The sequence below is a fragment of the Malaya genurostris genome, chromosome 1, assembly GCF_030247185.1.
Source record: "Malaya genurostris strain Urasoe2022 chromosome 1, Malgen_1.1, whole genome shotgun sequence".
Taxonomy (NCBI): domain Eukaryota; kingdom Metazoa; phylum Arthropoda; class Insecta; order Diptera; family Culicidae; genus Malaya; species Malaya genurostris.
Window position 1 is genome coordinate 21,723,069 of NC_080570.1, and position 15,818 is coordinate 21,738,886.

At 40.6% G+C, this 15,818-nt stretch overlaps 1 protein-coding gene across 1 annotated transcript in view; it reads left to right on the plus strand.

Moving 5' to 3' along the window:
* Window positions 1-15,818, plus strand: part of LOC131434586 (calexcitin-1-like) — a 109,559-nt gene that overhangs the window by 91,049 nt on the left and 2,692 nt on the right. The window contains exons 5-6 of the mRNA XM_058601434.1: window positions 262-338; window positions 12,921-13,056. Coding sequence (XP_058457417.1) covers window positions 262-338; window positions 12,921-13,056 — 213 coding nt within the window. The remainder of the gene's footprint in view (window positions 1-261; window positions 339-12,920; window positions 13,057-15,818) is intronic.

Here is a 15,818-nt window from a genome sequence, read left to right on the forward strand (position 1 = left end):
AAAGGTTAAGTTATCCGGAAACTGCCAGGTTGGCCAGGTTATTTACAACTCTGGCGGATTATGCAGGATTTGTCGGCCATTAACGGTTATGTGGTGTGGTGACTTGCAGCGCGCCTTATGGTCCACCGTAAGAAGCAATCAGGAAAATAATTAAGGTGGAAAAATATGTTTATCATTCAATTTTTTTTTTCAATTTAATGTAGGATTCCACGGTGCTAAATTCCAGATTGCACTGAAACACGTCTCTCTTCTTCTCGACAGGTCTCCGTGGACGAATGGTGCAACATGTGGGAAGCGTACGCCAAGAACTCCAACGCCGTACTCGACTGGCAAGTGAGGTAAGTGATCCGTCGGATGGCAACACCCCTAAACCGTTCCCAATTCACGTGAACATTGTTCAAATGTCGTTCATTTCCGCTTTGCTATCTGATGCTATCCCAATCCTCCTGAACCGAGAGAAACGAAAAAGGGGTAGCAAAAGCAACGCTTGACAGTTGTTCCTGGTGTGCAAAAGAAAACAAAACAAAACGGAAAAAAACCGGTTAGGAGACGGGGTAGGCAGGAGACTCGAAAGCACGTGCCGCGTTTGTGATGAGTTGTGAAATGTTGGGTTGAATTTTTAATTAACATTAATTAACGAAGAATACGTGTTGCTGTTGCGCACTCGAAAAGGGTTCGGAAGGTTGTGCGCCAAGATGGAGCTTCACAACACTCCAAGATCTGACAGAGCGCAATTTGTGTTTATCCAGGGTCGCAAAGGATAAACACAGGCTGTAATTGAAGTGACGTTGCTGATGCTGCCGCTGCCGCTGCTGCTACCGAAGGAGACTGAGTAAACTTCTTGAGCATACAATAATAATGAGCTTTATTAGCTCCTTTATAAATTATTGTCGAACTTTGGAGCAGTGTTGCCAAATGTTCGGATTTATTCATACAAAAAAAAAAAACTTATGGCTACTTTGATCGAATATCGAATGAATTTTCCACTATCCATGACAATAATCAATTATGATATATTCAATAAATTTTTCAATTACGAGTTTATGTCAGAGTCATAACCAGACTGACGTAAACACACACCCGAATGACTTTTTTTCTTTAGTCCCCACATATTTCCAACTAAGATCACAAAAGTTACTTTGATTCCGCCGTTTTTTCCAAAATATAAAGCTTTATTGCGAAAAAGGGCTTACAGATGTATTATTCAAAGTATTGTCCGTCGCTAGCGACAACTTTCTTCCATCTTTCCGGCAATTTTCGGATCCCGGCTCGAAGAAAGGAGTCCTCTTTTGACGCTATTCATGAAGCAATCCATTTTCCCAACTCTTCGAAGGATTGAAAATGTTGATCTGCCAGGCCGTGTGCCATCGAACGGAATAGGTGGAAGTCAGAAGGGGCGACATCTGGGGAATACGGCGGGTGGGGCAAGACTTCCCATTTCAGCGTATCCAGGTACTTTTTGACCACTTTTGCGATTTGAGTCCGAGCATTGCGGTGTTGGAGGATGACTTTGTCATGTCGCTTTTGATATTGTGGCCGCTTTTCTTTTATCGCGCGACTAAGGCACATCAGTTGCGTTCGGTAGCGATCTCCTTTGATGGTTTCACCCGGTTTTAAGAACTCGTAGTAAATCACACTGAGCTGATCCCACCAAATACAAATCATAGCCTTGGCGCCGTGAATATTCGGTTTTGCCTTCGACGAAGTAGCAAGCCCGGGCTTTCCCCGTGATTTTCTGCGTTTAGGATTATCGTATACGATTCGATGTAAAAACCCCTTACGATTTTGTCTTTGAAGCAGTTGCTCACATACAAATAGACGGCGCTCGATGTCCCTCGGTTTCAACTCGTACGGCACCCAGTTTCCTTCTTTCTGAATCATGCCCAGGGCCTTGAGACGCTTTGAAATGGCGTGTTGACTCACTCCCAACGACACGGCCGGTACAGCCACCTATCGGAAAACGGCGGAAGTAAAGTTGTACACCTGATAAAAAAATGTTTACCTAAAATTTGAAATAGTCGTAACAAAGTACTACAAATATTATAGTGTGGAATTTTTGAAAAAAAAGTTAGCCGCATTTTTCTTTCAAGGATTTTTGAAGTTACACTGTTTTCTATCCGTTTTTTTTTAAGTTTCGCGGATTTCTCAAGTTACTCGATTTTTTAATAGGGATTTCCAAAGTTGTGCGGTTTTTTCAATGCGAATTTTTGAAGTTACTCGATTGTTTTATGCGGATTTTCGAAAGGACGCATTTTTCACGGATTTCTGAAGTTACTCGGTTTTTTATTCGGATTTCCGAGGTTACGCGTTAGTTTCGAAGTAGCTCGGTTTTTGTTCAGGGGAATTTCCGAGATTTCGTGATTTTTTATGTCGATTTTCGAAGTTAGCCGGATTTCCAAAGTTACGAGGTTTTTTATGAAAATTTACGAATTGGCGCGCTTTTTTGTTCTTTCCAGGATTTCTGAAATTACGCAGTTTTTACGCAGATTTCTGAAGTTACTCGTTGTTTTTATGCGGATTTTCGAAGTGACGCATTTTTCCCCTTATTTTGGAGGTTATTCGATTTTTTATAGGGATTCCCGAAGTAACACGGATTTCCGAAGTTGAGTGTTTTTTTTTTCAATATGAATTTTCGAAGTTACTCTGTTTTTTTATACGTATTTCCGAAGTTAGTCGATTTTTTCAATGCGGATTTTTCAAGTGACGCATCTTTTTCAAGAATTTCTGTTTTTTTCGCGGATTTCTGAAGGTACCCGTTTTTTTGCTTATTTTCGAAGTTACACGGATTTTCGAAGTTATGCGTTTTTTTCAATGGGAATTTTCGAAGTTACTCGGTTTTTTGTTCACGTGAATATTCGAATTTGCGCGGTTTTTATGTGGATTTCCGAAGTAACTCGATTTTATGCAATTTTTCGAAGTGACGGTTTTTTCAATGTGACTTTTCGAAGTTTCACGGATTTCTAAAGTCATCCGTTCTTTTCCCATGTGAATTTTCGAAGGTAGGTTCTTATTCACGGGGACTTCCAAGCCTATGCGATTTTTTTATGCTCATTTTCGCAGTTGGGCGGCGTTCCAAAGTTACGCGATTTTTTTATGCAAATTTTCGAAATGACGCGTGAACAAAAAACGCGAATTTTTGAAGTGACGTATTTTTTCACAGATTTCCAATTCATTTTTCTTAAGTTACGCTTTTTTATGCGAATTCTTGAAGTTCCGCGGGATTATTTGTATGGTACGGTATTCCTCGCGTAAGTAAAGCTTCAGTGAATTACTAACAAACAAGTCAGCAAAACGCCACCAATTTATGCGGAATCGAAAGAAAAATGGATGGATAATGTCAGAAACGTGACTCATCGATATGTTGGTCTTAAAAAGAACAGAATCCACCTTTTTCGAACTGCTGTGTGAATGTTTCTGGCGGAAAACGATGATGCTTCTCTAAATAGCAATGATGTAGAACCTAAACTTCTGAAGTTAATTTTGGACCTGAAATGTGGACCATGTGGATTTTGGAATAGGATTCTGGAAATTGATTCTTGAAATGAATTTTGGGACCCAAACATAGAACTGAATTCTGGGATTCGGGGTTTGGGTTTTTAAATTGATTTAAGAAATTCTGGCATTGAATTTTGAACCTGGATTCTGGGATAGAATTATGAAATTTAGTGCAGGGTTTTGGATTTTATTTTCGAACCTAGATTCTGAATATGAATTCGAGTTTTGGAATTTCTGAACTTGGATTCGGGAAATGAACTGGATTTCAGAAATGAATTCTAAATTTGACTTGACGAATTTTGACTAAAAATCTGAAAACGAATTCGGAACTGGAATTCTGGAACTGAATATTGGGCATGGATTCTGGTTCTGAAATCCGGGAAATCAGAACTCTAGAACTGAAATTCTGGGTTCTTTAAATTAATTTTGGGTATCTGGACCGTGTTCTCGGAATTCTGGTTCTGAATTACTGACCTAGATTCTGGACCTGATTCGGATCCTGGATTTTGAAGCTGTATTTTGGATCTGGATTCAGGAAATGAGTTCAAAGACTGAAGTGTGTACCTGAATTCTGGTTCGGATTTTTCGGCCTGGATACTTGAAATGCATGATCTAGATTTTGGAACTTTAGTTAGATTCTGGATTCTTGGATTCGGATAAAGAATTCTGGAAATGAACTAGATTCCGAAACAGAGCTCTGAACCTAAACTGACCGAAATGACGTGTGCAGGTTAAAATGAATGAAACAGATATTTTTTTTTTTACTTTTTGTACCAACTCAGTAAGAAAAGAAGGTCGCTAACTACTTCGACTCCAAATATTCTAGAAAGTTTGAATTTTGTGCACGGGCAGATCTCAACATGAGCAAAACGAGTCATGGTTTGGGGAAAATAATGAATTTTCACATTACGATATCGAAAGTTTAAATAAATTCGGTTCGTTTTTTTGGGTCAAACATGAATTTATTTCAAAACAAAAAGAATTTAAAGATTAATAAAAGTATCGTCCATCGCTCGTTACAACTTTTTCACACCTCTCAGGCAATTCTCGAATTCCATCTCGAAAAAATGTCTCGTCTTTTGAGGTGATCCAAGTTTGAAGCCAATATTTGATTTCTACGAAAGAACAACCAGTAATCAGAAAGAGCATGTCAGGAGAATACGGCGGGTGCGGCAAAAAGTCCCACTTGAGCGTTTTTGCGAAATGAGACTGAGCGTTGTCATGGAAGAGAATAACTTTATCATGTTTTTGGTTGTATTTCGGCCGTTCTGCTCGTAATGCACGGTTTAAACGCATCAATTGCAGCCTCTACCGATCGTCCGTTGTAGTACCGTATGGTTGTAGTAGCTCATAGTACACAACACCCTTTTGATCCCACCAGATGCACAACATGACCTTCGAACCATGAATATTATGATTTTGATGTCAATGGCAACAATTGATATAAAACTCTATTATTAAATAAATATCAGGAGTCCATTGTGCCAGTTTCAACATAAGAAAATGTGAGGAAATTTGTCCGCTCATCTGCAATCGTGACAGACTCTTTCCATTTTGTCATGAAATGTTTCAGTAAATAAAAATAGTTAGTTTTCCCACTTTGTAGAATTGAATATTTCGCACAAGTGCTCACTAACGGCGATTAGTGCAAATTAGTTTCAAACTGACAGATTGCCATTGCGGCAGCACTGCACTGCACTGAGCTGAGCTTCTTCGAGTCCCGAACAGGATAAAATCAACACTTTCCTCGTCTGATGAGCGGGATTGTTAAAACCACTTCGTTGCATTTCAAACACCGTGATTTTGATCTCGAACTTGATAGACGGCACGATTCCCTCCCTCCCCCATCTCCTTGCAGTAATTTGCATTTCACCAGGATAATTTAGAATTCGCAGATAGCAATTCACTACCCCGATGGATCGGGTGACGACGGTGACGGAGTTTGCATATCACTTGGCACCGTAAATTAGCTACTCCGGGATTCTGCCGTACCTTGCTGCTTAGGAAGGTGATGTGTCTCTCGCTAGAAGGATCATCGTCGAAATCGTTCAATTACCGTGCTGTCACCGGGGAGATGGCAATTGAAATCCTGATCACAGTTCCCACAGATTCCTCCGTAGTACAAGGTTGACAAATAAAAGCACCTCTCTCTCTCTCTCTCTCTCTCTCGCTATCTCTTTCACTCAGTTGTATGAATAATGCAGCCTTTTTTCTCGCCACAGTTCGCGGCCACGTAGGAAAAGCAATAAACGACGAAAGCCAAGTTCTTCCTTTGTTCACCTTTGCTGCCTATGTTTGACTCTGACGCTGACATTACTTTTGCTGTGCTCCAGCTTTTGGCCTTCAGCTGAGCTGTAGAGGAATCACACATACATGGTGTGTGTGTGCGCGCGCCAAGCCCTTTTCCTTTTATCCTTCCGTGCAGCAACACCGGCATACACACACGGGATGAAGAAATAGATAAAGCTCATTCTTTAAAGAGCTTCTAGTTGAGTAACCGTTTAGAAGGTTCCACTTCAGCCTACCTCAGTAGGGTTTGCCGTTGAGAACTTTACGAGCTGCGAGATTTGATTGGATCGATCCGGGCGGCTTGGCGTTTTCACCCCTACTTATTGCAGCTAGAACGTGTTAATACTCGTACGAGCGTCGGTGATTTCCAGTCACGGTGGGTCGGGTTAAGCACCACAATCAATTGCCAATGAGGTAGGATCTGCAAAGATTGATTCATAACAATCATCTTTGACTAAGAAGAAGTTTTTCTGGGATCGCTTCAACACACCTAATCTGGTCAATTACCTTTTCATTGAAAACAAAAAAAAGTGGACCAGAGAAATCTCAAACTCAACCCACCGTGAATTCGATTCCTACTCCTATTCTTATTCCGCCTGAAACATCCTTCCGTTTTCGGTGCAAATTTAATCGGATTGTTCAAATAGCTGGTCCCAGGTTCTAGTTGGGACGAGGCTTGGCTCTTTCATCGTAGCGCATCGGTGGAAACCGGCGATGTTAGAATCTTTCGCTGCACCGACGCGACGGCCAGTCCAGCCTAGCCCAGCCCACAGTCCCGCGCCCTGCTAACATAAAAGGTCCGGGACGAAAAGAAAGCAAAAAACTATGACGGCTTCCTCCATCGCCGCTGATCCCTTATTTAGATTATGGGGTGTGTTCGTGTTCCATTTACATCCGGGGGAAGCGCGACTGGCCCCGTTTCGTTGCCCCCGACTGTGGCGCCGCTCATTGCCAGGTTCGTGAGCTTGATTTTTATGAAGATATACTTGTAAATTTACGTCCAAATATAAAATAGGTAAAAGCGAGTAATTTGTAAGCCCGACAAGGAAGAGGGGATTTAAACTTTAAACAGAAAGTCCGGAGGATTTGGCTGTCGTGAAGAATTTATCTCGGAACGGTTTTTTTCCCTTCGGGTGCGGGAGATTGCTAGGCCGTTCGTTAAATTTATTATGAATATCTGATGAACCCAGCGCATAAATTGTTTTCCGTTGAAGACTTTCCGGGAGGGGAGGCACAAAATGAGACTAACTCGAGTTGAAACTGTGTAGACGGACTTCATTTTAGGTGTAGAAGTTTTGCGATTTAAGTTTAGTAGGGCAAAGATACTTCATTGGATATCGAATGGTGAATAGATAGTAGTATCTTTCGAAAAATTCTACGATCGTTGAAATCAGTTCAGCCATTACCAAGAAAATCGAACGAATTAAATATATTGTAAATGGTTGGTTATGTCTTTCGATTATGATCTATGACCTAATAATAGTTTTAAAAGGGAAAAAATGACCGGATTGAAAAAAAAAATAACTGTTTGTCGGTTAGGTCACTTATACGATAATATCTCCGGAATCGAAAACCATTTGCCCTTTGAATTTGACCAAACAGGCCTAGGAATGTTGGAACCGATTAAGGCATCTCTGAGAAAATTATGAGAAATGAAAAAACTGGACACACAAAAAGCGAAAACAAGGCCAAGAGAAACACTTAGTCCATAACCATGATTCGATTCCAAAGACCACAGATCAAGGAACCAAGACCCAAGATTAAAGGCCAAGTTCAAGACTCAAGACTCAAAACTCAAGAACCAAAAACCGAGAACCAAAAGCCAAAAGTCAAGAGCTAAGAACCGAGAGCCAAGAGTCAAGGTGTCAAGGACCAAGAACTAAGAGTTAAGAGCCAAGAACCAAGAGAAAAGAGCCAAAAGAAAAAAACCAAGAGCCAAAATCCAAGACCCAAGAACTAAGAACCGAGAGCCAAGCGCCAAGAGCCATGATTCAAGAACCGAGAGCCAAGAGTCATTAGCCAAGATCCAAGAGCCAAGAGCCGAGAGCCAAAAGCCAAGAGCAAAGAGTGAAGAACCAAGAGTCAAAAGCCAAGAGTCAAGAGGCAAGAGCCAAAAGTCAAGAGCCAAGAGTTAAGAACCAAGAGCTAAGAGCCAAAAGTTAATAACCAAATGTCAAGATCCAAGAGCCTAGAGCCAAGAACTAAGAGACAAGAGCCGATAATCAAGAACCAAGAAACAAAAGCAAAGAACCAAAAGTCAAGTTGCTAAAGCCAAGAGGCAAGAGTCAAGAGCTAAGAGTCAACAATTAAAAGCCAAGAGTTAAGAACCAAGAGCCAAAAGTCAAATGCCAAGTGTCAAGAACCAAGATCCAAGAGCCAAGAATCGAGAACCAAGAACTAAGAGCTAAGAGCCGAGAGCCGAGAGCCGAGAGCCGAGAGCCAAGAGCCAAGAGTCGAGAACCAAAAACCAAAAGCCAACGGTCAAGTGTCAAAATCCAAAAGTCAAGAACCAAAAACTCAGAGTTAAGAGCTAAGAGCCAAGAGCCAAGAGCCAAGAGCCAAGAGCCAAGAGCCAAGAGCCAAGAGCCAAGAGCCAAGAGCCGAGATCCAAGAACCAAGAAATAAGAGACAAGATCCAAGAACCAAGAGCTAAGAACCGAGAGCCAAGAGCCAAGAGCCGAGAGTAAAGAGTTAAGAGCCAAGAGCCAAGAGTCAAGAGCCAAGAGCTAAGAGTCAAGAACCAAGAATCAAGAACGAAGAATCGAGAGCCCTGAACCAAGATCCAAGAGCCGAGTGAGCTAAGAACCGAGAGCCAAGGGTTAAGAGCCAATAACCATGAACCAAGATCCAAGAGCTAAGAGTCGAGAGCCAAGAGCCAAAAGCCAAGAGCCAAGAACTAAGAGTTAAGAGCCAAGAGTCAAGAACCAAGAACTAAGATTTATGATCCTAAGGCCGAGGTTTCAGAGCCGAGAGCCAAAAGCCAAGAGTCAAGGACCAAGAACCGAGAGCCAAGACCCAAGAACCGAGAGCCAAGAGAGCAAAGAGCCAAGAACCGAGAGCAAGAGTCAAGAACCGAGAACCAAAAGCCAAGAGCCAAGAGCACAGAGCCAAAAGTCAAGAGCCAAGAGTCAAGAGCCAATAGTCAAGAGCTAAAAGTCAAACGCCAAGAGTAAAGAACCAAGAGTCAAGAACCAAAAGCCAAAAGTCAAGAGTCAAGGGCCAAGAGTCAAGATTTAAGAGTCAAGAGCCAAGACCCAAGAACCGAGAGCCAAGAGAGCCAAGAGCCAAGAACCGAGAGCAAGAGTCAAGAACCGAGAACCAAAAGATAAGAGCCAAGAGCCCAGAGCCAAAAGTCAAGAGCCAAGAGTCAAGAGCCAATAGTCAAGAGCTAAAAGTCAAACGCCAAGAGCCAAGAACCAAGAGTCAAGAACCAAAAGCCAAAAGTCAAGAGTCAAGGGCCAAGAGTCAAGATTTAAGAGTCAAGAGCCAAGAGCCAAGAGTCGAGAACCAAAAGCCAAAAGCCAAGAGCCAAAAGTCATGAGCCAAGAGCCAAGAACCAAGAGTCAAGAACCAAAAGCCAAAAGTCAAGAGTCAAGATTTAAGAGTCAAGAGCCAAGAGCCAAGAGTCGAGAACCAAAAGCCAAGAGCCAAAAGACATGAACCAAAAGCCAAGAAACAAGAGCCATGAACCAAGATCCAAGAGCCAAGACCCGAGAGCCAAAAGCCAAGAGTCAAGATCCAAGGGCTAAGAGACAAGAACCTAAAACCAAGAACCAAGAGCTTAGAGCCGAGAGCCAAGAGTCAAGAGATCAAAACCCAAGATTGAAGATTCACGACCCAAGGCCAAAGGCCCAAGACCAAAGACCCAAGACTCAAGGCTTTAAAAACTCATGACTTCAGACTCAAGACTACAGTTGCACGACCCAAGACTCAAAACTCAAGGCCCATAATCAAGATCTAGACCCAAGACTAAAGACGCAAGACCCAAGACTCAAAACTCAAGATCAAGACCCAAGACATAAGACCAAGACGCAGGCCCAAGACTTAATACCAAGATCAAGCACCTAGGACCCAGACCCAGACAAATACCCTGACCCAAGACAAACCAAAAACAAGACCAAGATCAAGACCCAAGATTCAAAACTCAAGACCCAAGACCAAAGACTCCAGACCAGAGACCCAAGACTCAAGACTACAGATTCACGACCAACGACTCAAAACTCAAGACTGAGATACAGACCCAAGATATAAGACCGAGACCCTGGCGCAAGACTAAATACCAAGATCAAAGACCCAAGATATAAGACCAAAACAAATATCCAGACCTAGACCCAAGAACAAGACCCAAGACTACAGCCTCAAGATCCAAGACTCAAAACTCAAGACCTAAGAAGAAATACCAAGATCCAGATCTAAGACTTATGACCAAGACCCACACCCAGACCCAAGACCGAGAACCAAAAGCTCAACACTTAAGACCCAGACCCAAAACATAAGACTAAGACAAATACCCATACCACAACCCAGGAAGACAAATAACAAGACTCAGACCCAAGACTGAAGAGTAAGCCCAAGATACACACCCAAGACGAGACCAGACATATCCAGAACATATCCAAGATCAAAACCCAAAAACCAAGACCCAAACGCAGAACTTATGAACAAGACGCTTATCCACACCTAAGACTAAAGATTCTGATCCAAGGCTAAGCTCAAGACTTAAGACCCAGACCCAAAACATAAGACCAAGACAAATACCCAGACCTAAAACCAATAACAAGACCCAAGACTCAAAACTCAAGACCCAAGATACAAGACTAAAATCCAGACCCAGACCAAAGACTAAAAACTAAGCCCAAGTCTCAGCACCAAGACTAAAGACTGAGCTGAAGACTCAGACCAAGACAAACCAAGAATACGAGCAAGATCAAGCCCAAGACTAGAAATTCACGACCCAAGTCTCAAAACTCAAGACCTAAAAGTAAGGCCCAGACTCATGTCTTATGACCAAAACCCACACCCAGACCCATGACTAAAGATCCAGACCCAAGACTAAGTTCAAGACTGAAGACTAAGCCCAAGACCCAGACCCAAGACACGAGACCAAGACAAACCAAGAACAAGACGAAGACCCAAGACTCAAGATTCAAGACTCAAGACCCATACCCAAGACTTATGACCAAGACCAAGACTAAGTTCAAGACTAAAGACTAAGCCCAAGACATGAGACCAAGACTAACCAAGAACAAAACCAAGACCCAAGACTCAAGATTCAAGACTCAAGACCCATACCCAAGACTTATGACCAAGACCAAGATTAAAAACTAAGCCCAAGACTCAGACTAAAGTTTAAAGACTAAGCCCAAGACAAACACCCAGACCATGGTCCAGAAAGTTCAAAATGAAGACCAAAAGACTCAAGACCCAGGATTCAAAACTCAAGACCCACAACCAACACTCAGAACCAGACTAACATCTAGACCCTAGACTATGCCCAAGACACTGATTCAAGACAAATCAAGAACAAGACTAAGATCAAGACACAAGACTAAAGATTCACGACCCAACACTCAAAACTCAAGACCAAAACAAACACCCAGACCTAGACCCAAGAAAGACGAAGAAATAGACCCAGAGCCAAGACTAATGACTAAGACCCGAACCTAAGCCTAAAAACCAAGACCAAATACGTTGAATTCTGAACCTGGGTTCTTGAGGTTAATTTAGAAGCAGGATTCTGGAAATAAACTGTGACCCTAAATTCTTAACCACGATTCTGAACCTGTATTTTGGAACTGAATTCTGGAAATAAATTCTAGAACTAAGTTATGAACCTGAGTTCTGGAGTTGGATTCTGAAAATGAATTCAGCAATTTTATCTGAATTTTTATATCGAAAATGGATTCTGGAACTGCATTCTGGCACGGAATTTTGGAATTGAATTCAAGCAATGAACATCGAATCTGAATTTTTTAATTATGCTCTAGAACTGAATTCTTGATTTCTGTAACTGAATTCTGGAGCTGAATTCTGTGAATGAATTCAGAAACTGAATGGCGAACCTGAATTCTGAACCGCGATACTGGAACTGGACTCGAATAGTAGAGTTGGATTCTGAAAATGGATTCCGGATTTTTTTCCCTGAATTTGGACATTGACAATGGATTCTGGAACTGAATTCTGAAGCTGAATTCTGAAAACAAATTTTAAAGTTGAATTCAGGAAATGCACTGAAATCGAAAACTTTGATCTGAATGCTTGTAGTATCACCAAAAATTGATTTTACACAATAAACAGGCATACGTTCATTAGTCTGCGAAATATTTCACGCGATGATGAAGTATTTCCAAAAATATACGTTTTCAGATTTCATCGCGAACAAGCCTTATAGCACGATCAGGACAGCATTCATGTAAACATTTGAAATATAGACTAATAAATGTCAAAGAAACATGCCAGTTTTATTCGTATTCACGTCCTCCAGTTATGTCTGTGACATTACCCACCCGCATTTCTCTAAACATGATAAAACAACCGTAAATGCAACGTTGCACTGCATTCGAATCTAGCACTCGAATCCCCTTCCGATTCGGCCAACTATGGATTCCGTCTTTTTAACGTTCGCCGTTGAAAAAACGGAAAACGTTGATGTTGTCCTTAATCAATCGCTTGTTTGCTTTCAACGGTGACTAATGCCTTTGGCAAAAAGCACACAAGCAGCGCCCAATTATGTCGTTTTCGTTTTTAAATTGCACTACACCGGTGTAGGTAAGGTGGCACTGAAATCGTTCGTTTTTGCCAATTGCACTACACCAGTGCTACACTTTTTCTGCACCGACACCACTGGTGTAGCACTCATCAAAAGTATGGTGTAGCTCTGTGCAATGGAATCGTTTATGGTAGTCCATGGTTACTGTTTATGTTTTCGTCATTTTTGTTCGTTTATTCATGCCTCCGTGTAGCACTGCACCGGTGTAGTGCAAATTAAAAACGAAAACGCCATTAGTTTCTTGACAGTGTGCCCAGAGTCCTGCCCTGTCAGTCACAATGAAGGTGTTAAATTTCACCTGAACTAAGTTTTCATCGCGGGGAAAAACGCTAACGCAATTCTCTTTTTTATTTTATTTTATTTTCAGATACATGAATTTTATGTTCGATCTCGAGGATGCTTCCAACGATGGAACCATTGACTCTGAGGAGTTTTCCTCTGTTTATTCGAGCTACGGAGTTGACAAGAAGGAGTGCCTGGAGGCTTTCAAGAAGATGTCGAAGGTAAGCGTGGTTTTCTTTTTCATTTGTTTTAGTTATCTAGTTAACATTCCGAATACAAGAAGGTTGATCACGAAAAAAATCGGACGCTAAAAAAAAACTAAACCTTAATGATACGAGTAAAATTTCGAAAACTTATCTGAATCACAGCGGGCATTGACTGGCAGTGTAAGTTCAATTGATGAGGCAATGGCGGAATGCGAAAATGTTCGTTCTCAAGAAAAATTCTAGTCTTCATGTTCAAGACTCGAGAGCGGTAGTCATCGTAAGAGGTGAAGTAAATGGCACTAGTTTCGCATCTCCGGGTTCATATCTTGCTTGAAAATATCCAATAGAGCTGGTTGAGGTAGTTTTTAGGGAAAAATTGTGCTAAGTTGTTAATCAATGGAACATTTTGAACCACAGAAGTGTCATTCTGAAGTGTCAATAAATGAAATATGCGCATTTCAAAAATTATATAAGAAAAATAAAATACAAAAATAGTAAAATTGAAAATGTTGCACCTCGTTTGGCAAGCAATCTGAGCCTGCGAATTGAAGAGAAAACCAAACCTTAGGTTTCTTCAAAATGAGTAAATGACAGATACGTCTTACAACAATCATCTTTGGTTCTCTTCAGTATATCAATGCTGTACAATTGCAAATTTTATTCCTCGTTTAGCAAGCAATCTGTGTCTGCGAATGGAAAAGAAAAACAATCATTTTCAGAGTCTTTTCGAAATTAGTAAATTTCAGCAGTTATCTTTAGTCTTCTTCAGTGTATTAATTATGTAAAATAGCACATTGTTTTGCTCGTTTGATGAGCAAGATGTGGCTTAGGAATGAATAGCAAAACAATCCTCATTTCTGTCTTTTCGAAACTTGTAAATGACAGTTACGTATTTCAACACTTATCTTGGGGCTCTTGCAGTAAAATAGCAAATTTTGCTCCTCATTTGGCAAGCAATCTGTGGCTGTGGATTGAAAAGAAAAACAATTCTCATTTGAATCTTTTCGAAACTAGTAAATGACAGATGTGTGTTTCAACAATTATCTTTGGCCTTCTTCAGTGAACAAATGCAATAAAATTGCAAATTGCGCATCTCGTTTGGCAAGCAATCTGTGGCTGCGGTTTGAGAAGCAAAAAATCATCGTTAAAATTATTTTGAAGTAATTGAAAGATACGTATTTCAACAATTATCCCCGTTTGGCAAGCAATCTGTGACCTCGGATTAGAAAGTAAAACAAATCTTGTTTGAGTCTCTTCAAAATTAGTAAATGACAGATACGTTTTTCAACAATAAGCTTTGGAGCTCTTCAGTGGAAAAAAAAGCTGTAAATTGGTAAACGGTGTTCCTCGTTTGGCAAGCAATCTGAGGCTGCGATTTGAAAAGTTAAAAATCCACGTTTGAGTCTCTTCAAAATGAGTAAACGACGGATACGTACTTCAACAGTTATCTTTACTCCTCTTCAGTGCTGTAAAATAGCAAACTTTGATCCTCGTTTGGCAAGCAATCTTTGGCCTTGGATTGAAAAGCAAAAAATCTTCGTTTAAATCATTTCAAAACTAGGTAAATGACAAATACGTATTTCAACAGTAAACTTTGTTCTTCTTCAGTGGGCAAATGCTGCTAAATAGGAAATTTTGCTCCTAATTTGGCAAGCAATCTGTGACTGAGGAATGAAAAGAAAATCAATCCTCGTTTGAGTCTTTTCGAAACTAGAAAATGAAAGATACGTATTTCAACAGTTACCTTTGTTCTTCTTCAAGGCACAAATGCTGTAAAATTGCAAATTGTGTTCCTCGTTTGGCAAGCAATCTACGGTTGCGAATTGAAAAGTAAAACAATCCTCGCTTGAGTTTTTTCTAAACTAGTAATTGAAAGATACACATTTCAACAATTATCTGTGGTCCTTTTCAGTGCATAAATGGTGTAAAATGATAAATTGTGTGTCTTGTTTGGCAAGCTGCGGATTGAAAAGAAAAACAATCTTCGTTCGAGTCTCTTCAATAACTTTTTTCGGTCATCTTCAGTGCATAAATGATGTAAAATAGCGCATTGTTTTACTCGTTTGGCAAGCAATCTGTGGCTTCGGATTGAAAAGCTAAACAATCCTCGTCAGAGTCTCGACAAAATTAGTAAACGACGGATACGTACTTCAACAGTTATCTTTGGTCTTCTTGAGTCCATAAATGCTTCAAAATTGCAAATTGTGTTGCTCGTTCGGCAAGCAATCTGCGACTGCGGATTGAAAATCAAGTTAATTCTCGTTTCAGTCTTGTCGAAACTAAAAAAAATGACAAATACGTCTTTTAGTATTTATTTTTGGTCCCCTTCAGTGCGTAATTGATATAAAATAGCAGTCTCTTCAAAATGAGTAAACGACGGATACGTACGTCAACTGTTATCTTTGCTCCTCTTCACTGCTGCAAAATAAAAAACTTTGATCCTCGTTTGGCAAGCAATCCGTGGCTGCGGTTTGAAAAAATAACTCGTTTGAGTCTTTTCGAAACTGAAAACTGACAGATACGTTTTTTATAACTTATTTTTGGTCCTCTTCAGTGCATAAACGACGTAAAATAGCACATCACTTTGCTCGTTTGGCAAGCAATCTGAGCCTGCAAATTTGAAAGAAAACCAAGCCTTGTTTGAGTCTCTTCATAATAAGTAAACGACGGATACATATTTCAATAGTTATCTTTGGTCTTCTCCAGTGCATAAATGCTTCAAAATAGCAAACTGTGTTGTTCGTTCGGCAAGCAATTTGCGACTGCGGATTGAACAT